This window comes from Penicillium daleae (assembly GCF_028827525.1).
Source record: "Penicillium daleae strain IBT 16125 chromosome Unknown utg000004l_segment0_segment0, whole genome shotgun sequence".
In the NCBI taxonomy this organism is placed as follows: domain Eukaryota; kingdom Fungi; phylum Ascomycota; class Eurotiomycetes; order Eurotiales; family Aspergillaceae; genus Penicillium; species Penicillium daleae.
Window position 1 is genome coordinate 1349779 of NW_026623152.1, and position 23399 is coordinate 1373177.

Genomic DNA, 23399 nt, shown 5'->3' on the forward strand with positions numbered 1-23399 from the left:
CAACCATCATACCGGAGGATCGCCCTCGTGGACCGAACTTTCTCACCACAGAATCCCCCTTGAAGGATTCGGCTCACGCAACTTGGCGGAAACCAAGTTTATCTCTGAACTACTATGGAGCACTAAATCAAAATACCAACACATACTGTTGTCTCGCTAGAACCCATCAACCTTCTTTTTCAAGGTAGGAGTTATCCCGTACTCCCCCTCACAATGATAAATTCTGTACGGAATACAGTAATACTAATAATATAGATCGCATCTGCTAGGCACATCGACGCAGGTGGAAACCAAAAGCCGACATTCCGCCCGCTTCTTCCCCTTTCATGATCCATCAAAGCTTACAGTTCCCCCCCCCACACAACCCGAATCCCCCCCAAAATTCAAATTCCAAAAACCAAAAAAAAAAAAAAAAGCCAAAAGGACTAAAACCCACATCGGACCTTCTAGCCTGTCTTCCCCGGAAGCCCCTAGAAGCCCCCGTCAAGCCTGAACCCACTAGTCGCACGTAAGTTGTGGGGTTGTGCCTATCTCCCTCCATTTCCGGAGAAGTCCTGATCCCATCGGGCGCAATTCCCCGGGCGATTTCCACCCCTGGCAGGCGTAGCCGCCCTTTTTCCCGGCCCCGGCCCCGGTCCCTTTCTTTGGCAAGGTTTGTTGCGTTGCTGTGGGATGAGGATTATGGGCGTTGTGTTCTGTTCTGGCTGGGCCCTTTTTCCCCCACACGGGAGGAGGGAGGAAGTGGAACGCGTTCGATGGGTAGGTACCTTGTACATCTGTACATGCTAAATATTTGTTGGGCTTTGCTTTACTTATACAGTCTGTATGTTTGCTCTTTTTCTTTATTAGTCCGGGTTGTGTTGGTCTTTGGACTAGTGTAGGATAGGAAGGGTGAGTGTGTGCTTTGTTTGGGCATGCCTAGGCTTATGGGTGTCTGATTATTAGGCCCTTTGGGCGACAAGAATGAGAATGAGGCGATGGGACTGTCTTGGCGGGTCGATCTTTGGGGGAGGAGGTGGACTGCGAGGGATTGGGGTGTTGGCTGGGACTTGGAGAGGGTAGTTGCTTGTGCTGCTTTCTAGAATTGAGGATGGATTTATAAATGACTACAAAGGTATGTAGTAGCTACTTGGATTCATAAAAGGGTAGGCAATTATTGGAGGAGTGGGTGTTGAGTAGTACATTCTGTCAACTGAGTGGACGGAGTACTTTGTCCTTTGTAGCGGGTACTTGGGCTTTTCCCCAGGAGGAGCTCCACTCGGGAATTCTTGTGTTTTCCCGTTGGCTTTTTCCTTCTTTTTTGATATTTTATTTTTTTGGGTCTGGGGTTCTCGTCCTACTGTAGATAGAATTATTATCCGATTAATCAAGGAGGTTCGCTCGTTATATCCCCCCCCCCGGATTCCCGAACTGCTGGTGTCTTTCTTTTCTTTCTCCAACCGTCTCGTCATCTCGACCTCTTGAATTGAAAGCTGCTTCTCTCAAAAGAGACAACTTCTCAACTCACCACCGCATTCTCCTGCTATCGCTTCAAAGCGGAATCTCCCTGCTATCTCGCTGTCCTATCATCGACACTTTCTTATCTCACTAGCCTGACAAAACAACCGTCTTTCACCTCCACCGTCCACACTGTCAACAACTGTCCATTCTATTTTCTTACATACCACACCCATTGCCATATTTCCAACACCCACCGCATCTTCATGTGAGTCCGTCCTTGCAACCGTGATCATCTCCGTTACATCATTGCATCTCGCCACACCCTCCGATCCCCCGAGTCTCAATCACTCGGGCACACCCGGAAACACCCCCGTTCAGCACGAAAAGCAAAGAGCAAAAACCACGATTTCCTCCGATCCAATGCTAACATCAACATTCATAGCTTAAAAATAATACACACCACAAGACACAAAACACAATCAAGCTCGGTCGACCCCTTCAGCCGCAACTCAAAACCACCCCCCGTCGTGCCGAGGTCCAACTTCCAACCACGCGAGCAGCACATACAAAAGAACCAAGCTCCTCCCAGCTCACTTGCTTTTCTGGAAGAATCCACACCCACTCCCTCACACCTCAGTCCTTACTATTTCAACCTCAACATCTCCATTTACCACTCTACTACATTCACAATGTCTACCCGCACCCACTCCATCGCCCCTCCCACAACCGCTGATGCCTTCGCCGCATACTCGCAAGACATCTCCCGCGCTATCATCACCTCCACCCACACCAAGACCAACAAGCTCTCCCACGATCTGGTTGACGGGATGCCTCCCGCACCACCACCTTCGCCGGTCAGCTTTGCCATTGACAGTAATGGCGGGAACATTGCCAAGAGGGAGAAGATTCCTTGCTTGAGTTTGGAGTAAATGGGCTCGGCGAGCGAGGTCGATGTTTGATATTTGATCTTTGGCTTTGCGTTGGGGTTCGCTTTGCTGAGCGTTGCTCGTGATTGCGATGGTCTTTTTCTTTTTCTGTGGTGCTTTCCGGAGTTCTTCTAGAAGAGGGTTGCTTTTCATTTCCCCCGTGATTTGGGGGTTGGACTGGATTAGCGAGCATGGCGGCGTTGGAATCGGTTGTCCTTCTTTGGGGCTTCATTGTGTTTACCATGGGATCAGTCAATTACCCGCCATACTGGTCTGGTTTGATTTGATCTCGGACTTTTCTTTTCTTTGGGTATCGAAAAGTAATCTCTGGGTCTGGGTTTTATTTTATTTGCTAAGGCCTTCGGTCATAATATTATGTTCTTCTATTTGAATATTCACCTTGGTCACTATAGAAGTGTAGATGAACAAGGACTCGATGTCTACCATGGCGGATGATTATTCGACCATCGAGTCTGGTGCCATTTCAAGCTAGACTATCGGGACCTGTGAAAACGACGCCGGAAATGACAGCCTCTGGTGCCTGAAACGGCCTCGTTTCCACTCTCACTGGGAGATCTTTTGCGCACTTTCTACTTCTCCACTACCTTAATCGACCTCGATATACTTAATTCCTAAGTCTTAGATTATAGAATATAAACCTTACCCTGCAGTTGATTTACGACGACGCTGTTTCTAGCGCTTTGTTTTCTCGCTCGGAACAAGTCGACTCGGTCGGTGCTTTGTACAGCAGTCATTTTAAGTAGCTACTTCCAAGAATTGAGAGATACGTCACTTTTGGACTGGTGAAGTAGACCGAAAGAGCTAACTAGCTTAGTGGTCTCAATTCTGCTGCGTGTGAGTGCTCAATCGAGGCTAAAATCTCCGCTGGGATATTCGTTTCACCATCCACGTTAACTAGACCGAATTGCTAGGAAGTATATACCCACCACTCTGTATTATTCTGAATACGGTAACAATATATATCTATGCATTATTCTAACATCTATTTGCACCGCATCATGACACCTTCCCAGGCCTGAAACTTGATAGTCGACCGCCCTTCAACCCTGATCTGTCTTTAGAGCGTAGAAAGAGCCATCCATTCGACTTCAACCGACACAGGCATTTCCCAGGAAGCATCACTTCCCGTCCAGTTCATAGCGACCAGCCACTTTTCGTTCGACTGAGCCCCCACCCTGAAGTATGCATAGACCTGCCCATTTTCCAAGTCCACGTCCTGATAGTCACCGTAGACAAAGACATCCTTGTGGGTCTTACGGTTCTGTAGGGCTAGCTGCCAGTACTGCCAGACAGAGAGCTCTTGACTTGTAGACGCCATCTGTGCCTCTACGTTCACCTTTGCGTAGTCATCATTCACTCTCATCCAAGGTGTCACGTTGCCTGTCGCAAAACCTGCATTCGGTCCGTCGCTCCATTGCATGGGTGTCCAAGCGTGATCCCTGGCGTATTACGCTACGAGTAATCTGGGGTTTTGGATGGGTCTTTGTTTATTGCGTTGTCCTTGGGCTTGGGAGGTGTGCAGGGGTGTTGATGCGGATAAGGCTGATCCTGATGTTGACGTTGGTGGTGATGTTGGTGTTGGTGTTGGTGTTGATTACAAAAGGCTCTATTTATGTCTTGAGGCGCATACGGAGAGGAAGTCTCGGTTCGGTCTGGGGTGGGGAGGAGTGGGTGGTTGGGGTTAGTTAATGGGAGGAGGATTTGGGATGTGAGTGTTTGGCTTTTGGGGGAGTATTGGGGGAATTTGATTGATTGTTGCGAGTGTGGTAGAGTGGTGGGTTAGATAGGTTCTTGTGAATAAAGAGGAGAGATTTACGTTGGGATATTGGTTTAGGATATAGTTATTGATTGGAAGTTAGAGGAAAATTAAGGCTATATATAAGCCAGGAAAGAGACGACTGTTATTCGACTTAGAAAAGAGAGTCAAATTTTGATCGAGATATTAAGGAAGACATAGACTATGATACTCTTCTGCATACCACCCAAGTCCCGTTTGCACAGTGTGTCCGCATGTGTTCTCATCGCTGATCACGACGTCTCCTCTCGCCTAGAAAGCACGGTCATATATTACCCACGACAAAGATCTACTATCGTATGACGGCCGGGGTTTCCATATGTGCAGGTGTCTGCTGCGTTCAATCGAGGGCGGTGCACACGTGAGGGTCGAGTGTAGACAGCCAGAGCGGACAAGGAAATGAATAGGGTATCATCAATGGCATTGATTTGAATTATGGTGAAGTGCCTAGTCATTGTCGTATCGTCGCGGCTACTCGGTACATCTCGGATGGACTATGACGTTATCCGCGATATTGTGTAGATAATCACGAGCTCCTGGCCAGGCTCGCCGGAGGGAGATCAATTATCATGTCCGGGTTGGGGCTTGAATAGGATGGAAAACCGGAGTAAAGGGCATGAAATTATGCGAGTACCTCGGTGTAGCCCTGGTGTTGTTGATGCGAGGGTGGTAATGCCCGTCGTTAACGGCAGATCAAGTGGATACACAAAGATATGATCACAAGTTGAGCTTCTCGTCCTATGCAAGATATGCAATGCCTCTGGGTATCCGATGATTATGCATGCGTCTGCTCCTTCGGCCCGTGATCACATGTGACAGGTGCATTATCGGGCTAATAGCAACACCGACAGCTGATGCCGATACCTGAAGAAGATATCCCCAGCTCAGTCGGCTTCTTCTGTCTGAGCCAGTCGAAAGCATCGCACCTCTGTGCAGCAACTTCAGGATGGATTGCTCTTCATGGCGAGAGGCCTCGTCGCCTCATCGCCTCCCATCCTTGCTATTCACATAAGCTGCGGGTCAATCGGGACCGACGACGGCTCTGTTTCTTGTTGTTGCCGTGCCTGTTGTTGTTGTTGCGCAAACTCACGCATCATCTGCTCCAGCGCGGCCATGGCATCACCATCCCCCTTATGCGCGCGATCATTCAGCGAATGAATCTCCGCCAACTGCGCCTCCGTCCGAGCCCACGCCCCCAAACGATCCGCAATATTCACATTCCGCCTCGTACTATACGTCGTCCGCACGGTATCCGTCTCACCCCTCGCAGCCTTGATACTCTGCAATCGCGCCAGGAAATTCGTCTGATGCGACGGTTGGACAGCGCGGCGGGGGACACTCGTAGCGGGCGTGGGCCCTTCCTCTACCGAGGCGGGAGGGGCCACATTCGTGCTAGTGCCTGCTTGTGCATCACCGACCAATCCCGAGCTCGCGCTGGAGGTGATATTGGCTTTGCGACCGAGGATCTTCACGCTGTTGGCGGCGAGGAGCTCGAAGGAGGGACCCTGCAGGAGTGGGGCGGGGAAGGGCTGGCCCGGATCGCTTGTATTGCTTCTATCGGGATGGGCGAAGATCAATTCGGTGCCGATTTGATCGGCCCAGGTGCAGCTGAAGAGTTGGTTACAGTAGGAGATGATCGGGTTGCACGTGTGGAGGCCGAGGATCTGGATTCGCTCGTGGGCGAGCGCCTCTGGTTCGGTTGAGTCGAGGGGCGTGAAAGGTTCGCTGGTGGCGGTTGCTTCAAGGGTGTGTTCTGGTCGGTGTGAAGGTGTTGAGTCCTCTTCTTCGGCGTTGGGGTGGGAGGTGGTGTCTGGTTGTTGTTTGCGTTGGCGTGGTGGGCGGATGGGTCCGTGGACGGCCGAGAGGTCCAGGTTTAGATAGAAGGACTTGGGTGAGGGAGGGGAGTTAGCGTTTGGGGCTGACTGAGATGTGCAATGGTGCGAGAGGGTTATTGGCATACCTCTGTTTCAGTCTCATGGTACTCATACTCCCATTCATCTCCATCGGGATCTATGGGTTGTTCCATTTTGAAGCTTGAGTTGTTTTTTTTTTTTTTCTCTTTGCGAGGAATATGATGGTCGGAGATGATTCGATCGCGATAAGATGGATGGCAGTTGGAGACGGTGAGGAGGGCGGTGAATGAAAAGCGGTGAGAAAGGAGGAGAAGGTGGGCCGAAAGCGGCGGGGCAAACCATGGCAAACTGCCGGAATTGACATTTTGCCGTCCGCCGGATCGAGACTTGAAATGCTTGACTTGGAATGAGTACCAAGATATGTACTTGGGGTACCTACACTAGTTCCCCAGGCATCAACATTAACTGGATCATGGAGCATACTCGGGATATCATCGGGTGACTGTCATTTGTTTATTGACTTGGACAATAAGACAGCTAGCATCCATAGATCCAGTTCAATAGATAATAACTACGTCCAGTCACTGTACCACCTCCAAGTAATCACGCACTAAACCTTAAGTCTCATCTCCTCAGGGTTCACCGTAGTCTGGCCTCTCAGCCTTACGAGATCGGCATAATTCCCTTTTCCTTTCGCCTTCCCATCTCACTCCTCCACTTTCTACACTCATCACAGGGAGGCAAGTAGGTACCCCACCTGAGTCCTGCCTCCTCCCTCTTCTTTTCCCTCACAGAAGTACCAAACCACACAAACCATGGCCCGACCATCATGGATTGGTAAGTGATCCGAGACTTCCGTTGATCCCGTCAGGCCCGGGGTCATGCCCTGCAGGAGAGCAGGAGAGAGAGAGAGAGTCATCCCCCGCCCAAGAATGTATCTCATGTACCTGTACCTACCGGGCGATCGCATCCGGCTTGGCTCTAGCTGCCCCATGCATTTCCGCACGTTCCCGGCCGCCTGCGCTGACTTGTTCGAGATTCTCGTTTGACTTTGCTCGCCTCTTTTTTTTTGGGGCTGGTATTATTGTTATTTTTTGTCTTTTTTTTTTCTCTTTTCTCGCCTCATCTGTTCACGGAGATCGCTGGACTCGGAAGTCCCGGTTCAAAGATTGATCATCATCTAAACCATGAGTCTGACTCGGTCTTTATAGTCTCTCCCCCGCCACGATTACGGCCGCTGCCGCTGCTGCTGCTGCTGTGTGTTCTACTTATTTCTCTCGTTGCTTCTCGTCCCACTATAGTTCACTGTGATTCCCTCTCCACGGCATGCTCGCCAACCACCACAGTACCCCTCGCTCCCCATTGCATTGAATCGGATCTCGACCACCCCCATTCGGCTTCGTCCGGATCCCCTGCGACCGCCGCCCTCGCGGTCTATGAGCATCTCACTCCCGCGGTCCACTCGGCGAGCTCGACATTGGCAGTCGCTGCCGAGTCCCTCCAGCAGATGGCGCGCAAGGTCAAGGCGACCATTGCCACCTTAACGACTCTCATTCTTTATGTCTCCATTAACAGCCTCGCCCGGACCGTCCGTCCCAACGCCTGGGTCTGGTACGATGAGGACAGGGAAGAGCCAAGCTGGCTAGCGACCTCCGAGTCATGGTTTGACCGCAAGGCCTGCCGCTGGCTCGGCGTGTGCGGTGCAACCCATTTCCGTATGGTCTCCGGACACTACGGGCATCGCGATCCGACGCGCTGGTCCGAGTTAAACGACGAGAATTCGACGCAGAAGCCCTGGCGCGCATTTTGGACTGGCGGGGCCGATAAGCACAATCAGTCCGAGTGGGATGCCGACGAGCGGGCGCGACGGGAGATCCCCGACTACGTCTTTGACTATGCCCCACTCGTGCATCTGTATTCGGGCGAGCAGTTTTGGCCCGGGGATATCGCGGAGCATTTGTATCATACGACGCCTATGCTGAATTATACCCCGATCCAGGCTCAATGGGATCATCCGACGCTGGAAGATTTGGATGGGCTGAATCAGTGGGAGGGTGGTCGGCATGTGTTTTTGACTAGTGATGATGACCCCACTACGCGCCCGCCGTGGCTGGAAGGGGAGCAAAATATCCCCCGCGTGCCTGGAAATGAAGACGACAACGGTGATGACACTGGCAGTGCGCTAGAAGAGCCATGGGCCGATTGGGATGGCCGAGTCGACGGTGCACTGCCAGACGAAAGCGATGACGATCGCGCCGAGTGGGATGATTTAAGACGATATACCGAAAAAGGACGGGAGCGCATAGAGCAGGAACAGCTGGCGCGTGAAGCCAACGAAGCCAATCGCCGCTTCAAGCAGGAATTGAGGAAGCGATACGGGGGTCACCCGCCTATCCAGGAACCTCTTCAAGGGAGTCGCAACCAGGGTGCTGGAGGTCGCAGCGAAGCGCCGGCCGTCTTGCTGGTCATGGACAAGGGAAACGGAATTGTGGATGCCTTTTGGTTCTATTTCTACAGCTTCAACCTTGGGAATACGGTCGTCAATGTGCGATTTGGAAATCACGTTGGTGATTGGGAACATTGTCTGATGCGGTTTCACAATGGCCAGCCGAAAGGTCTCTTCTTCAGCGCGCATACCGGCGGCGAGGCGTACCGGTACGAAGCGGTTGAGAAAATTGGACGACGAGTGAGTAGTAACCGCCACCCAAAAACCAAAATTCCTCCTCTCAACATTGTCAAATCCTAACATCTCCAAGCCCGTCATTTACTCCGCCGAAGGCAGCCACGCAATGTATGCCCACGCCGGCGTCCACGAATACATCCTCCCCTGGGGCCTCCTCCACGACATCACAGACCGCGGCCCCCTCTGGGATCCCGTCCTCAACTCCAAAAGCTACACCTATGACTACGACACCGACGACCTCCGCTCTTCCACGGCCACCCCGGACGCGCCCACGGAGTGGTTCTATTTCCGAGGCCACTGGGGTGATAAATTCTACCCGCTGGGTGATTCTCGACAGTACCGCTTTGCGGGCCAGTATCATTATGTGAATGGACCGATTGGCCCGCGCTTTAAACATTTGAATCGTCGCAAGATGTGTCAAGGGCCTGATAGTTCGACTTGTGTGATTAGGAATTATATTGGTGAGGCGAAGAGGGCTCCTAGATGGGCGGAGGCTGGGCCCGGAGATGAGGATGATTCGCGATGATCGTTTCTTTCTTCCTCCAGCTTTTTGGCCTTGGCTGTTGTGAGAGTGAGATCTTGACTTTTCACATTTTCAAATTTTGGCACTGGACATGGGCGCCAACCGTGTCTGTGTCTGGATGTGTCTCACTCACCTTCTGGCCTGAGGATTGCGTTGCTCTGAGCTTGTCCGGATGATCCCTTGGGATACACTCTACTTATACCCCAACCTTGTTGCTTTGCTTTGCTTTTTTCTCTCCTTCGATATATACCCCTCATACCCCCCTGCGTTTCTTTTTCCTGTTTTCCTTTCCTTTGCTTTGCTGTTTCCATCCCACAAACCGAGAGTATAGACTTGCCCCCGGCCTGGCGCCTGATGAAAGCGTTTCCATTCCATTCCTTTACCACCTACGACGCCCTGGCCCTGGCCCTGGCTATGGCCCTGGCTGAAAACGACATGACAAGATGATGACCCGACTCTGACTGCACTGCACCGCACTGAACTTCGATACTTAGCTTGACTTGCTTTGAACACGGCACTAGAGATACACAATCCTTCCTTCTACTTTTACACACTCCTTTCGGCGTTGAGTCAATGCTTTTTTGTCCTGTCTTTTTGCTGGTTTATTTTGGATTTGATTTTGATTTTTGTTGGGTCGACATTTGGTTCGTGTTGGGCGTATGATTTTGATTCTGATTTTGATTTTGAGCTTGATCTTTTTGGGACCTTGCGATTTAGATTTTGGGGTTGGGCGGGTTTCAGAGGCAAGATGGGTTGCATACAATATAAGAAAGACTTTTAGATTCCTGGTTACCTTCATTTTCTTTATATGGTAGGTTGTATGTTTGAAGTCTTAGACTTGGGTTATAGTCCGAATTTTAGCGAGGGTACGTTGGACGACTACATGCATCAGGTCTACGAGGATGGTTAGTACACTATCTTAAGAGTGTTAGTTAGGTTCTCATTTTAAACCTGGAAACATGTATATACTGATTTCCAGATAATATCTAATCGGAACTTGAATAAAGTGCTGATAAAAATGGTACATTCATGCTAGACCATGCCATATAGGTACTCAAGCTATCTACAAAACTCGAGCATGCTTTAAAATGCGCCGGATATACAATGTAAAAGAACACCCACGAGCCACGCATCTACCCTCGAATCTCGAACAGGCGGATCCGACCCTGCTCATTGGCCACGGCCAGCTGCTCGTTGTTTGGCGAGATGGCCACGGACGAGATACGACCCAGTGGGGTGTTGGAGGTTGGCCAGTTGCGGTAGACCGTGCAGGAGGGGAGGTGCACTAGGATATAGTTAGCGATGTATTCAACCAAAATAGCCTAAGTAGTGACACAGTCAAGGATGTGTTTATGCTGTACATACCAAGTCTCAGCGCGTCACGCTTCCACCGACTAGCCATCACCATCATCTGTCCATCCGGTGCGAATACCAAGTGGCTGACCGGCGTGGTAAGTTGGTCAAACACACGAACGGGCATCGGGCTCCGAGGCACACCCGCCTGCGTCGAGTCGTCCTGCGCAGATGCATTGCCCTTGACACCTGCAGCAGCAGCAGCAGCCCAGTCGCGGCGATCATAGATATTCACAATACCACTGGTGCTACCAATAGCCACCCAGCGATCCCCACCAAGGTGATCCCGACCACTGCAACCACCCAGGGCAATAACAGTATTGCCCACGGCACCGGCATCCAACCAGCGCGCGATAATACGACGCTGTCTTCCATCCCACTCAGACACCTCGCCGTTCTTACTAGCAACCGTCATACCCTCACCATTCGACCACCAGGCGAAATCAGCCACACCCCCGCGACCATCAACTCGCACCTGCGCGATCCACTGCGCCGTGCCGGAATCCAGCACGTTGATCATACCACCGCCCTTGCGCGATGTACCGACCAGACCGACGTACCGCCCGCAGGGAGACACCTTGAAGCGCTCCATGGATTTTTGCTCTTCCTTGCGGTCCGCGGAGCCGTTAACTTTGTCCACTTTGCCCGTGTCCAGGTCCCAGATGTGGAAGTAACGGCGGCGGCCGGATGCGAAGATTCGGTTTCCGCTGGGGGGTGCGAAGGCTGAGGTGTGCAGGGGTGTGTGCTTGATGTGCAGGGAGGTGAGGAGGGGGTTTGCTGAGGGTGCAGAGGGGGAGATGTGGTGCAGGAAGAGGGTGGAGGCTGGGCCGGAAGAGAGGAGGAGTGGGTAGTGAGGGTGGAACATGAGGGAGTCGATGGAGGACTGTAGCAGATGCGTTAGACTCGTATGGTTCGTTTTTATCAATGATTGGATCTGGTCTTACCGGTTGTGCCTTGCCAACGTCCTTCAGTCGCTGGATGTCAACCACTTCCTGGCGCAGCTTACGCTTGCTACCGAGCTTGGTGTTGTCCTCGATGCGAGTGAGTTCAGTAGTGTTCTGGAGCAGCTTAGCCAGAGGCTGTGCAGCCAATTCCTCATCCTCATCAGACTCCATGTCCTCGTCTCTATCCTCGTCCGACTCATCGGAGTCGGTCTTGCGGCGCTTAGATGATAGCTCGGGATCCGCCCATTCGGGAGTCGGATTCATGCGCTGGAATTGTCTGCGCAGGCGGCGGATATACTCTGTGCCACTGATGATATCTTCGGACTCTGTGTTGCGCAGTTTGCGTAGCTTAGATTGGCTAACGAGAGAAACGGCGATGCGCTCGTCGTCGCTATCGTGCCATACCGCGGGGGCAGATTCTTCTTCGTCTTCTTCATCGGAGGGTGTCTCGGGGGATTCGATGAGATCGGTGGTGGTTTGTACATCACCAGAGTCAAGGAAGAAGAGCTAAACATTGCAGAGAAAACATTAGCACGGCTGCTCGCATAACGTTTGGAGTTGACTAAATCCACATACATCTGCGTCGGCCATATTAGTCAAATCTCCATCATCATCATCGGCCTCTTCACCAGCGCTTGCGCTCTCCGCATCACTGTGCAAAGTGAGCTGCATAGCACCCTCCCGCTCCTGCTGAGCCTTCAATGCGCTCATGAAACCCTCATCATCTCCAAAGAGCATACGCTCAAGCTTCAGCTCGTCCTCGCCCTTCTCGGGAACGCTCTCCTCATCCGAGCTCGTCTCATCATCCATCTCAATGTCCTCGTCCACGGAATTACTTTGAGCCGTGGTGTTCTCAAATGGAGACCGCGCGGAGACCCGCTTGGTCTTGGTTTTGAGCCCAGCGTTGGGCATGATGGTGGTTCTGTGCTGTAAGATCAGAGCCGGTCTGAAAAATTGCTGCACAGATGAATTCGTCCGCGGCGATCGGCGTCGGGAGCTTTCTGCGGCGGGATCAGAATATTTTTCGCTTGGATTTTTGCATTGCAGGCAGAAAGGGGCGGTGAAGAAGGCGGACGAAATATTTTCATGCCTCAGGCAGAAATGGTAAATACCTCGAACTTCCGACCAAACTGCGGCTCTGGGGTCTTCGTTACAGCATGAAAGTGACACCTGATAGCCCACTAGATGGCGTGTTTCCTATGCATTCAATGTGTTTCAAAGGATAGGTTCAAAATTGATGGATACAATGAGGAGCCATCTTGCATAATCTGCAGACCAGGGCAATGTACGAAACAGGCATTCGACTTCACAAGGCGCTGCAAGATAGCCTGCATGAACTATTCCATACCCTGATCCTAGAAACGATCTCTTGGAATCCAAATCTAATAGGAAATTTAGGTTTTCCTTCAGCGGAATTCAAGAGCGCAATTGCACCAAGTCGCTGGTTCTTTCCTGCCGTTGCACTTGAAGAGGATCCCAGCGCTCAGGATGGTGAAACTGAATGACACACTGTGCTTGTCATCTGACCATATGACCAGCACACCCTGATTCTCGTGGGAGATCTTATCTACTTTGATATTGGTGATGCATATTGCTACTCGTTTCGGCCCAGTGTACACGGCAGATGCGACAGTGGAACGCATGCGTCGGTGGGTATACTGTTCATGAGCAGCAGGATAGCCAAGCTGACACCGAAACCTCTAGACCATCACCAAGACCGACAGCCCACAGTATAGTGGATAAACCTCGTAAGAACGATCCACATCCTCCATGCTGAGTATCTTACCGTGGCCGTAGCACTTTTCCATTTATATCACGAGATTCACATTTCAGGATCGAGCATCAGCTATGAACTCTTGTTGAACTTAAGCCAACGAAATACAATTCATGCAGCGCGAGTCAGGCATCTATCCACAAGGACGGGGAAAATGTATTCGAAAAAGAAAGAAAGCACGTGAAAGACGCGAGCGGAGAAGCCGATGGCCGAAGTTTCATGGAAAGCTTATTTGGGGGCGGGGTTTCAGAAAACTTTTCTACTGAAAAAGCACTTCTTCACCGACTGGAAGATGATTTGCTGCGACAAAAAGAATATTAAGCAGGAGTTGACATCGGTGGCTACGCTCATCATCTCACGGATTAGTGCACATGAGCAGTGATTGTTAATTCAATCAAGATGCCGGTTTCAGTTTCGGGCTCGGTTTCAATTGCTTCAACTACAGTATGTCATGCAGGTCTGGGACGAACTGCCAGGCCTCCATCGTTTAATGTGGAAAGGTCAAGGTAACAACAATGCTCCTCATTGGATAAAATTCCATTCCTGTAGTAAGTCCGGCGAAATCCGCCCAATAACCATGGTCAGCTATAGTGGGCCCGCCCCGTTACCGCACGTTTTACTGCCTCGGGTGGCATTCGATGCTACCCTGCTGCTGTAGCTCCTCCAGTCTAGACAGGGGCTTCTTGAGAGATAGCAAACTTTCCTCGTGGATAGTGGGAAGTGTCACGGCAATTTCTTCTTGTGGCGGTGGCTCTAGAGATATTCATTGGACCATGTCCTCTAAGCGCGATGGAGACGGCCTGAGATCCAGGGGGATTGATCCCTATCTAGGCATCTCGAATATCCATTTCCTTGTGTAAGCGATACTCGTATCGACTTCGGTAGCTTAATTGATGAATTAACAAATCAATTCCATAGATATGTATCCACAATGGAAAGGCTCGTGGGTAGTCCGTCGCTTCGAATATTCCTAACTCCAAGACAAAATCGCAAATTCTGAAACTTCCCCTCTCGAACTTCTCCTCTCGAGTGCTTTCTTTTGTCAAGAAGATTTGCCTCTTTCTTCATGTTTTTGGCTGTATTTTCCGCGTCGCATAGTGGGAGGTGTGACGTTGACACCAAAGTATAAGCGACCATTTACTCAGAATTCTCGGGACAGCAGCCATCTCGATAACTCAACGCGACATGAACAAACCGTCCACAGAAAGACAGAGAGTTTATATTCAACAATGAGTTCAACAATGCCTCTAGTCGGCCCAAGTCTGGCCATATTCATCGTTTCTATGGTGATGATGATTCTTTCGATCGTGGCCGTCTCGCTGAGGACCTTCGTGCGACTCTATATCGTTAGAGCATTTGGTTGGGATGATGCCCTCATGCTTGCAGCACTGGTATGCTCTGAATTGATGACCAGCAAGGACATTTTTCCTAATCATTCTACAGGTAGTATTCGTGGTCCTTAATGCGTGCTGCTTCGTTGGGGCAGAGAAGGGTGCGGGCCGCACTAGAGACGATTATGAAAATTTCGAGAGCTATAGAACAGCCCTGCTGGTATGTGAAATTATATCAGAGAAGGCTATGGGCTCTCCAGTGTTTGGCGAGTTCAAGTCTATGACTACTAACTAAATTCGCGGTTTTTAGTATTGGTGGCTCTGTCAGATCTTCTACATCTGGTCATCCGCCATCGCCAAAATATCTATATCTGTCGCCCTTCTCCGACTAACGGTCTCGAGAACTCATCACATCATTATCTGGAGCATGATTGGCCTTACTATTGCTGTGAGCTCTATGTTCTGGCTGGTCATGCTTCTTAATTGTCACCCAATCTCATACTTTTGGAATTATGCGGATCCTTCGAAGACAGGGACCTGCATGTCCGAGAATGACTTGGTCAAAGTTGCATATGTTTACAGCTGTGTGACCATTGTGTGTGACTTGACCCTTGGGATTTTACCAATTTTCCTCGTCTGGAAGCTACAGATGAGCCACCGGACAAAGATTGCAGTTGGTGGAATTCTTAGCATGGGTGCAATGTAAGGGGGGATTTTCCAGTTTTTGAAACTATGGTGAAATGGCTAATGTTCATGGAATAGTGCGAGCGTCGCGGTCATAGTCCGGATCCCTTTCCTTCACTTCTATGCCGATACCAATTTCCTACGTAAGTCATGAAGAATTACGGCCATTTTCACAGTCGCTTAAGATTACACGAAACACATACTGACACATTTCAAGATTCTACCTATCAAATAGCCATCTGGTCGGTTGTCGAAACAGGCCTCGGAATCACAGCAAGCAGCCTCTTCACGCTTCGCCCACTCTTCCGCTGGATTCTCGACGAAAAGCTGTCATACGGTCGGAATACACGCAGTGCAGGAAGAGGCTATAACGAATATCCGCTACCCAGCCTCAACAATGATGGCTTGAGAGTGGCTCATAATGCGGGAATTCGGTCTCAAGAAAATGGGTCTTGGGATGAAAGCAAGGTGATCAACACAGTGACGATTCCGCCATCGCAGAATTTTCTCACTGACAACAGCAGCGAGGAGGCTCTTTACCCAGAGCCAAACCCTATCACCTCGGGAAATTATGTCACTGTGCAAAGAACATTTATACAGACTATTTCAGAGAGGGCGAAATAGGGTTGCTCCTTGGCATTACTTGATCTCGATTTCACGATTTTCCTACCTAGCCTGTTTAGCCACAATACTATTTCACACTACATTGGTATCAGATGATAATACCTTGGACTTTCTCAATTACTTCTTTATTTAGGTAGGTTTTGAGATTACTTACCCTTGATCGAATGTTCGAACGAGCCATGGCAGCATTGATAGCCTCAATTCGGTGGACCGTGGGGGTTGTGAAAAGAGGTACAATCGTTTTTGCCTTGGAATTTTGGGACAGGGATTGAGAAAATCATGATAATTTCTACATACATAAGTCTATCAAGATAAAAGGGCCCGGATTTATACCAGATCACCTAATTCTTTCCAAATTAAACGCCGCACCCAATATTCACTATGCAGCTTGCAACCTCACAACCTATCATTTCACCTGTTGATAAAACCTCTATAAGCTAGATGTGTAGACAGTGTTGATACCACCGGTCACAATCATCTTGATGTTCACATAGTCGTCAATGCCGTACTTGCTGCCCTCGCGACCCATACCAGAGTGCTTGACACCGCCGAATCTACCAACTCGTTGGTAAAACTACACATCAATTCTGGATCGGTTGACTCACGGTGCTGCGGAGTCTGAAATAACTCCGGTGTTGATCGCAACCATGCCAAACTCCAGTATTCCTTTCCAGTAAGCTCCCTAACGCCGCGACCGTGAGGGTACTGCTCAACAAACTTCTCCACTGCAAGAAGAGGCTCAAAGCCCTAAGTACCAAGCGGTGGGAACTTGGACGCTCGTACCACATCCTTCGCATCCTGCACAGTTTCTAAGACAGGGACGAGGATACCGTGTGCCCCAGAATCCAAAGCACGTTTAATCATCCAGTGTCGTCCTTCCACGATGCGCACAATCGGTGATACACCACATGCTGCCGCCGCGGCCGCAATTTCATGCATGGAGTCATCTGATATATTTCCGTGCTCAAGATCGACAAGTTGCCAATCCATATTTGTTACCGACTGACACATGACTCACGTCATGTTTGTTCCTGGAAGCATCTACCAGCCCCCATAGGCCGGGCAGCCTGCCTTGAGGGACCTTTGAAGACGGTTGGCTGCTTGCATCGTAGATTTTTGGGTTGGAGAGGAGAGGCGAATTCAGGATTTATTGGTGTTCAAATATTGACGCAATGTGATAAATATTGAAGAGAATAGAAATGAATCCGAAGATTATCTTATCAAATATGATCAAAACAAGTGCTTCCATGGCCCTCGTCACTTGGAGTAAAGCTGAATATACCCTAAATGAAACCCGGAGAACTTCCGCAATCAACAAGCCCCGACGAAGCCGGCTTGGCACGCATCGGATGGCAGGGCCTTCGCATTGACACAAAGCTTATGAGAGACACTCGGTCGAAACATGAGCGACTGATGGGCATTGCTCGGCAGAGTCTACCGTGTTGGAAGAATTTGGGACACCAAGATCGGCTCGGAGTCCTCCGCAGTTCAACGGTAAGGCTTTACCCCACAGATAGGTGAGATTGGCGCGAAATGAATATTTGCTATACCTGAAGTCGAAATTGGCTTCCATGTTTCTCACAGAGAAAATCTCTCAAACCCTAAAGCCAAGGAAGTGGTAAAACTGCCTAGTCCAAATTTAGCTAGTTTATAGATCATGCTCTCGCGTTGGAATGGAAATGTAAAATACCTGACAAGTCGATACGCCCCACGCTATTACAGTATCCATCAACAGGCGTATAAGCCCATCAGTGGCTGACCATCAAACTACCTAAACTACTGCATAAAAGATAGCGCTGGTCTCTACACATGTACATACAGGAAAATTATACCATTATAAGCGTGAGAGTTAGAAGCACTCCTTTCAAATGGGTTTTATTACGCAATTTACGACCTTGATATTGGGCTAGTTGCTTCCCAGGATGGTATCGAAAGTATTTACTAAAGATGTCCAGAATAAAGATGTTCAGAATAGCTATCTCACGCTCTCTGCTAATTAAAATTTTCTAGTGCTATCAAAAGTTCAATCAATTCGCCAGACGCAATCCCGGTGCCATAAAGGTATCAAATCATCAATCTATCTCCACCGATGTTTCTTTGCATTGCCTGGGTTTTCTCGGGTTCATATACTTGCCCCATGAGCCGGGCCATGCGAATCATCGTCCAAATCATCAACACTGATCCTTACAAGCAATGATAAACCACCTTTGCCCGTTCACCTGCTTAGCTGCCGCCTTTGCTGCACCCTGTTTTCTGCTTTTTCTGAAGCTTAGTGCCGTCCCTTCTTAGCATCGTCGTCTAGCGCCTTGTCCAACTCTTTCTGGTAGTCCTCTTGGGCCTTTCTCAGATCCTTCTGCAAGTCTTCCATGTCTTTCCGCAGATCCTTCATCTTATGATGAGAGGGACCCTGCTGCATGTGCTGGGAAACGCGGTTGATCTTGTCCTGAAGCTCTTCAACCTCCTCCTGTCTTTTCATCACAGACTTTTTATTGTGATGCAGCTGATTCAGTGGATAGAATTGACTCGGCGGATATGGACCTTGCGGGGGATATTGTTGATATGGACCCGCTTGCGGATACGGCTGCTGAGGGAATTGCTGTGGGTATGGACCGCCCTGGGGAGGAAGGTTCTGTTCACCCTCATGCTGGTGCTTCTTGTAGGCGTCTTGAGCAATGGAACCGGCAATCGCACCACCGATGGTTCCGAGGAAGCCGTGGTTGGCCTTGTGGCCAGCGAAACCACCGACAGCACCACCGGCAAGGGCACCGGCAAGACCACGCTCACCATCCTGGGCCTCACCAGGGGCGGTCTGTTGCTGCTGCTCGTTGTAAGACTGGGGGTGTTGAGACTGAGGGTACTGATCCTGAGGCTCTGAGTGCTGTTGCGGATATGATTGCTGATACCCTTGGGGAGGGCCCTGGGGAGGCGGAGGCCCAGAGTAGCCATACCCATTTTGAGAGGGAGTTCCATAGTACTCTGAATTCATTATTGCTAGCAGGGATCGAGAAGATTCAAGGTAGAATGTTGAAAAGTACCGGATGCTGAGTATTCCATCACACTCCCCAGCAGGGGACCAACAACCTTTAAATATTTAAATTTAAGAATCTCGTCTGGCCCTCTTTTCTAGACATTGGTTGAGGTTGTTTATTTGTTCAGGCTCCCATGAAGAAAAACCGTCTAAGTATAATAAGGCATAGGTAATGTCGGAATCAACCGCACCGCAAGTCCTTCGTCCGAACACAGGTCCTCGTAGATGTATGAGAGGAAGAAAGTAATAAAAGTATCTGGAGACGCAACGTGTTCGAGGGTAGCCTGGATAAGTGCCGCAGGCTTATAGCCCTTCCGAACGGTCCTCTCGGACCCATAATGCCGTACAAGCCCGATCACAAGGTTCCTTGCGGACTCGTGCTGTTGTGGTGTTAATGACAAGGGTATTAAGAAGCCCAGAACCCCCTCTAGAGATGACTAGTGACGGTGCGTTGCATGCGTTGCCATCGTTGTAATCTCGTTGAGTCTGACTCGTGAGGACGGCAGGAAGGGGATGACGGAGGCACGTGATAAGCTAACTCATATCGGGTTTAACTTCGGGCCGACAGAAGCTCCGCATGTTTGAAACATCAAGACTAGAAGCTATTGTGGGCTAGTCAGCACAAACCGTACAAGTGTAACACATAGATGTGTCTTGTCACCCCCAAGGTGTATCGGCTTGTACAGTAGCACCTCCAAAGTTCTCGTCCTTTTTAAGTATCACGATAATTATTCTGCCGGCAAAATAGTAGCCGCACCACTCATAAGTTGTAGTTAGTTGGCGGTATGTCCTCAATAAGGAGGCGGTACTCTACTGTAGTCAAATAGGCTTGCTTATTGACCATCGAGGCGTTAACTTTTGTATGCGCACGTGGTAGAAGCTGATGTCGAGGTCGTCGGCAGCTGATTAAAATACGACAATACTGAATGCATATCAAGCTCTTTGTTGCTATTTTAATTCAAACATATCTACATACTGACCTATGTAAAGGATTGAAGCCCAACTTGGAAAAATTTACAAAAATCGTGTAGATTCGAACAGTAGATCTACTGACCTTGCACAGATACCAAGCAGATCATTGAATTCTGAATGTCGATTCGAAGGTGTAGCTATATTTTTCTCGATTTATGAACATTTTACGAACACAAGGAATGGCACAAAGGTTCGATATATAACAAGAGACATATCACAATGTAGCTTCACTGGGAAGTGCTTCCAACGGAAACCGTGAGAAAGGGAGTGAAGTGCAATTGGACTTTTTAAGGCTTGGTGAGTTCGAGGTACTGGCTAGCCAGGCTCTTAACCTGATCCTCAAAGCTGGACAGGTGAATACAGAAGGTCTTTTCAGTCTTCCCGGCGTCAACCCGAACAACAGCCGTTGGCTGCTTCCCGGTGCTTTTCAAGCGCCCATCGGCCAAGGCCTCAGGGAAGTACTTCTTGACGACTTCAATGGCGTCCTCCCACATTGCACCATTGATACCGTTAGAGCTAACAACGAAAGCCTGGTTACCCTCAATCTTAGGATCAAGGGCGCTAACGTGCACCTGAGCGACGTCGTCCACAAGAGACATGTTGCCCATCAAGGGCTCATCGGACTGGGAGCCCTTCAGCAAACTCAAGAGGACGGAGTTAGTAGACCCAGTCTCGAGGTCAGCAGTGGTTGTGCATAGCTCATCACGACCAAAAACCCATCCAGGATGAATGCTAATTAAGTCAAAACTTGGGTTGTTCGCCTTCATCCAGGCTTCCGAGGCATTTAGAGCAGCAACCTTGCTAGCGCTATAGGCCTGGAACTCGATACCATACGGGCCAGGATCAAGAGCAATGCGGTTCTCGGCGTCAAAAACTTTGTCATCCCCATGGCCAACAAAGTACTTCAAGGGGATGTTGCCGGCAATAGAGCTAGTGATGACAACCCGCTTAACGGTGCCAGCCTTGCGAATGCTCTCTAGGAGACCGACAGTGGCTTTGCGAGAAGTTTGGACGAAAAACTCATCATATAGCTCCGGAGTAGGGGCCGCATCACCAAAGCTAGGGATTGGAGATGCGCAATGAACCACGTAAGTGGCCTCTTTCACAGCGTCGTCGTATGCGCCAGGAGCGGCGATATCTGGGACAACAACGTAGGAGAGTATCTCACTAGTGAGCTTCAACGCCTTGATAGAACGCGCTTCAAGAATTTTGTCACCCTTGCTAGCTGAGCGGACCACAATGCGCACGTTGTATCCGGCTTTCAGCGCAATGATGAGTGTTTTGAATCCCACAAAGCCGGTAGCACCGGTGAGGACGACGAGACTGCTAGTGGCCATTCTGTCGGATGTTTTTAAGAGAGGATAGAGGAATGAAAATAATTTGCTTTAAAAGACGACATAGAACTAGGAGTAATGTGGCGGGAGAACTGGTAACTAGTTCATAGAATTGGATTTGGGCATATTTTATATAACTTCCTGTACTGATCAACGCCGAAGGTTCTGATTCTTCATCGTGGCGTGCTTAGAAATGTGTTGTTTGCATCGAGTCCATTTCTATAAGAAATTATGACGTATTATTAATGTCGAAACCTGCTTTGAAATTGATGTCCTGTTTGCATCTGAGCCCATCTGTAGTTAGTTAACTAGTTACTGACTCTCAAAATGACTCAGCACTCGCCACTGTGGCTTGACTTACTTCCCCTTCTGGCAATTTTCAATTTGTGGTTCGTTTAATCAAGTGGAGCCATTCGGCATCGCTGCCCTATGAAAGGAACTACACCAGCAACTCATGAATCACATATTATCTGTCTCCAGAAATTCCTCACTTCAACGGAGGTCCGCGGAAATCTCCATTGACAAGGAAGGCTCTCGCGTTTTACTATTGGGATTCACTTCGTTCTATCAATGCCTTTCAAATATATATTTTGCCGACGTTGCTCACTTCTATTAGGTGTCTTCCGGTAGTGTACATAGGCTTTTGCTCAAGTCCCTCCCCTTTCTACAAGTCTCTCGGCAATAGCGAAGGGCCTAGCTCCAATATACAGGCAACGATCATTAATATTAGTGGACGCAATCTTAGAAGACCCTGCATCACGGATGTAGGGCTCTTAAGTATTTAATAAGCAGTTCTGATGTAACTAGTTAGTTAACGTTAACTAAGAGTCATGACTTTTAACCAGCTATAGTAATATTGAATCTGGTGACGTAACTGTCTTGTTTGCAATAACCACTATAGCAATATATTGATATTCGAACACGCCATACTTTATAAAGGCTGCACCGCATCACTTCAGAAGATCTTACCAGTCAAGACTATCATTAACGAAATTCTGTTCGTCTCCCGCTGTTCAAGTGTGTTGATTCATTGTATCTGACAAAATGGTACTTCAACTTATCGGAGCTCCCACATCTTGGAATACCTTGCGTGCACGTCACGTCCTCTTTGAAAAGGGGCTTGTTGATGATGTCGAGCTTGTCGATCTGAGCGTGGAGAATGGTGATCAGAAGGTTGTTATATCCTCAAGTTCTCCCTTGCCTTCTCTACAATGAACTGTCTGACACTTGAATTGCTAGAAACCGGAGCACGTGGCCAAGAATCCATACGGCAAGGTCCCGGTACTAATTGATGGGGATTTCACTTTGTTCGGTGCGTGATGCTCTATATCTCTATTTTTCTTGCCTTTCATGGCACAGATAAATTTTCTGACTTCTATCTTCAGAATCCGCGCCATTGCTCTCTATGTTGCCGCAAAGCATAGAACCTATGGGGAGTCACTGATTCCAGAGTCGTCTAACCCTAGCGATCTCGGGCTGTTTGCGCAAGCTGCCTCCATAGAACTGACACAGTTCGATAATCTTGCGGAGCCATTTGTCCTCAAGCTTGTCATTGCTAAGTAAGTAGCTATCTGACGTCGAGTCTCGAGGACCATGCCTGGGGCTTTTTTCTAACTGTGGAGAATGTAGATTTCAAGGAAAACCTGTCCCTAAGAATGAAGTCTCGAGCGCATTGGCTGATCTAGCACCAAAGCTTGACACACTCGACGGCATCATTTCAAATCAGAGCTACATAGCTGGGGAGCAGTTCTCCTTGGCCGATGCCTTCTATATGCCTCTTGTGCATTTGCTTATAGGATTAGGCTTTCAGGGCTTGATCTTCGAGAGACCAAATTTGGAGAAATGGTGGAAGACTGTCAGTCAACGTGAGGCGTGGCAGAGAGCCGTTGAGCCCTTCAACAAAGTGTACGGATTCTAGGATTGGGTAGTGTTGAGGTGGCCTGCGTGCCTTGGTTTAGCGTGGAGAATGAACTCCTCGGCTTTCATACCAGGATTATATATGGTCTGTAGTGATTTGCGCCTCTGAAGTGGTCACTAAATGGGTGCTTTGATCACCACCTCAGTTGAATCGGGCGAGGCACTTAAACGTAGCAATCACTTTCCTCAGGACCGGG

The 23399-nt window shown here is 49.3% G+C and overlaps 10 protein-coding genes across 10 annotated transcripts; 4 read left to right on the top strand and 6 right to left on the bottom strand.

Annotated features, from left to right (window-relative positions):
* Nucleotides 1–2129: 2129 nt before the first annotated feature.
* N7458_004128 (uncharacterized protein) lies at nt 2130–2369 on the top strand (the record flags this gene model as incomplete). The annotated part of the gene is made up of 1 exon (XM_056907510.1): nt 2130–2369. One exon carries the CDS (start codon nt 2130–2132, stop codon nt 2367–2369), a length of 240 nt encoding a protein of 79 aa, XP_056768237.1.
* A 1075-nt stretch (nt 2370–3444) lies between these two features.
* On the bottom strand, nt 3445–3807 carry N7458_004129 (alpha-glucosidase-like protein maltase; the record flags this gene model as incomplete). Its single annotated transcript, XM_056907511.1, has 1 exon — nt 3445–3807. One exon carries the CDS (start codon nt 3805–3807, stop codon nt 3445–3447), a length of 363 nt encoding a protein of 120 aa, XP_056768238.1.
* A 1379-nt stretch (nt 3808–5186) lies between these two features.
* N7458_004130 (TFIIIC subunit 6 family protein) lies at nt 5187–6208 on the bottom strand (the record flags this gene model as incomplete). Its single annotated transcript, XM_056907512.1, has 2 exons — nt 5187–6068; nt 6143–6208. The coding sequence occupies 2 exons, from the start codon at nt 6206–6208 to the stop codon at nt 5187–5189; spliced, it is 948 nt and encodes a 315-aa protein (XP_056768239.1).
* Nucleotides 6209–7222: 1014 nt separating this feature from the next.
* Nucleotides 7223–9244, top strand: N7458_004131 (uncharacterized protein; the record flags this gene model as incomplete). The annotated part of the gene is made up of 3 exons (XM_056907513.1): nt 7223–7226; nt 7247–8721; nt 8792–9244. 3 exons carry the CDS (start codon nt 7223–7225, stop codon nt 9242–9244), a joined length of 1932 nt encoding a protein of 643 aa, XP_056768240.1.
* A 1130-nt stretch (nt 9245–10374) lies between these two features.
* Nucleotides 10375–12450, bottom strand: N7458_004132 (WD40 repeat domain-containing protein; the record flags this gene model as incomplete). Its single annotated transcript, XM_056907514.1, has 4 exons — nt 10375–10526; nt 10607–11477; nt 11539–12045; nt 12115–12450. 4 exons carry the CDS (start codon nt 12448–12450, stop codon nt 10375–10377), a joined length of 1866 nt encoding a protein of 621 aa, XP_056768241.1.
* A 2103-nt stretch (nt 12451–14553) lies between these two features.
* On the top strand, nt 14554–15951 carry N7458_004133 (pectinesterase precursor; the record flags this gene model as incomplete). Its single annotated transcript, XM_056907515.1, has 5 exons — nt 14554–14703; nt 14756–14863; nt 14954–15345; nt 15406–15470; nt 15545–15951. 5 exons carry the CDS (start codon nt 14554–14556, stop codon nt 15949–15951), a joined length of 1122 nt encoding a protein of 373 aa, XP_056768242.1.
* A 430-nt stretch (nt 15952–16381) lies between these two features.
* On the bottom strand, nt 16382–16941 carry N7458_004134 (uncharacterized protein; the record flags this gene model as incomplete). The annotated part of the gene is made up of 3 exons (XM_056907516.1): nt 16382–16505; nt 16557–16633; nt 16735–16941. 3 exons carry the CDS (start codon nt 16939–16941, stop codon nt 16382–16384), a joined length of 408 nt encoding a protein of 135 aa, XP_056768243.1.
* Nucleotides 16942–18220: 1279 nt separating this feature from the next.
* On the bottom strand, nt 18221–18937 carry N7458_004135 (uncharacterized protein; the record flags this gene model as incomplete). Its single annotated transcript, XM_056907517.1, has 1 exon — nt 18221–18937. One exon carries the CDS (start codon nt 18935–18937, stop codon nt 18221–18223), a length of 717 nt encoding a protein of 238 aa, XP_056768244.1.
* Nucleotides 18938–20238: 1301 nt separating this feature from the next.
* N7458_004136 (uncharacterized protein) lies at nt 20239–21288 on the bottom strand (the record flags this gene model as incomplete). Its single annotated transcript, XM_056907518.1, has 1 exon — nt 20239–21288. The coding sequence occupies one exon, from the start codon at nt 21286–21288 to the stop codon at nt 20239–20241; it is 1050 nt and encodes a 349-aa protein (XP_056768245.1).
* A 1041-nt stretch (nt 21289–22329) lies between these two features.
* N7458_004137 (glutathione S-transferase family protein) lies at nt 22330–23203 on the top strand (the record flags this gene model as incomplete). The annotated part of the gene is made up of 4 exons (XM_056907519.1): nt 22330–22458; nt 22525–22597; nt 22736–22844; nt 22915–23203. 4 exons carry the CDS (start codon nt 22330–22332, stop codon nt 23201–23203), a joined length of 600 nt encoding a protein of 199 aa, XP_056768246.1.
* Between the last annotated feature and the right edge of the window lie 196 nt (nt 23204–23399).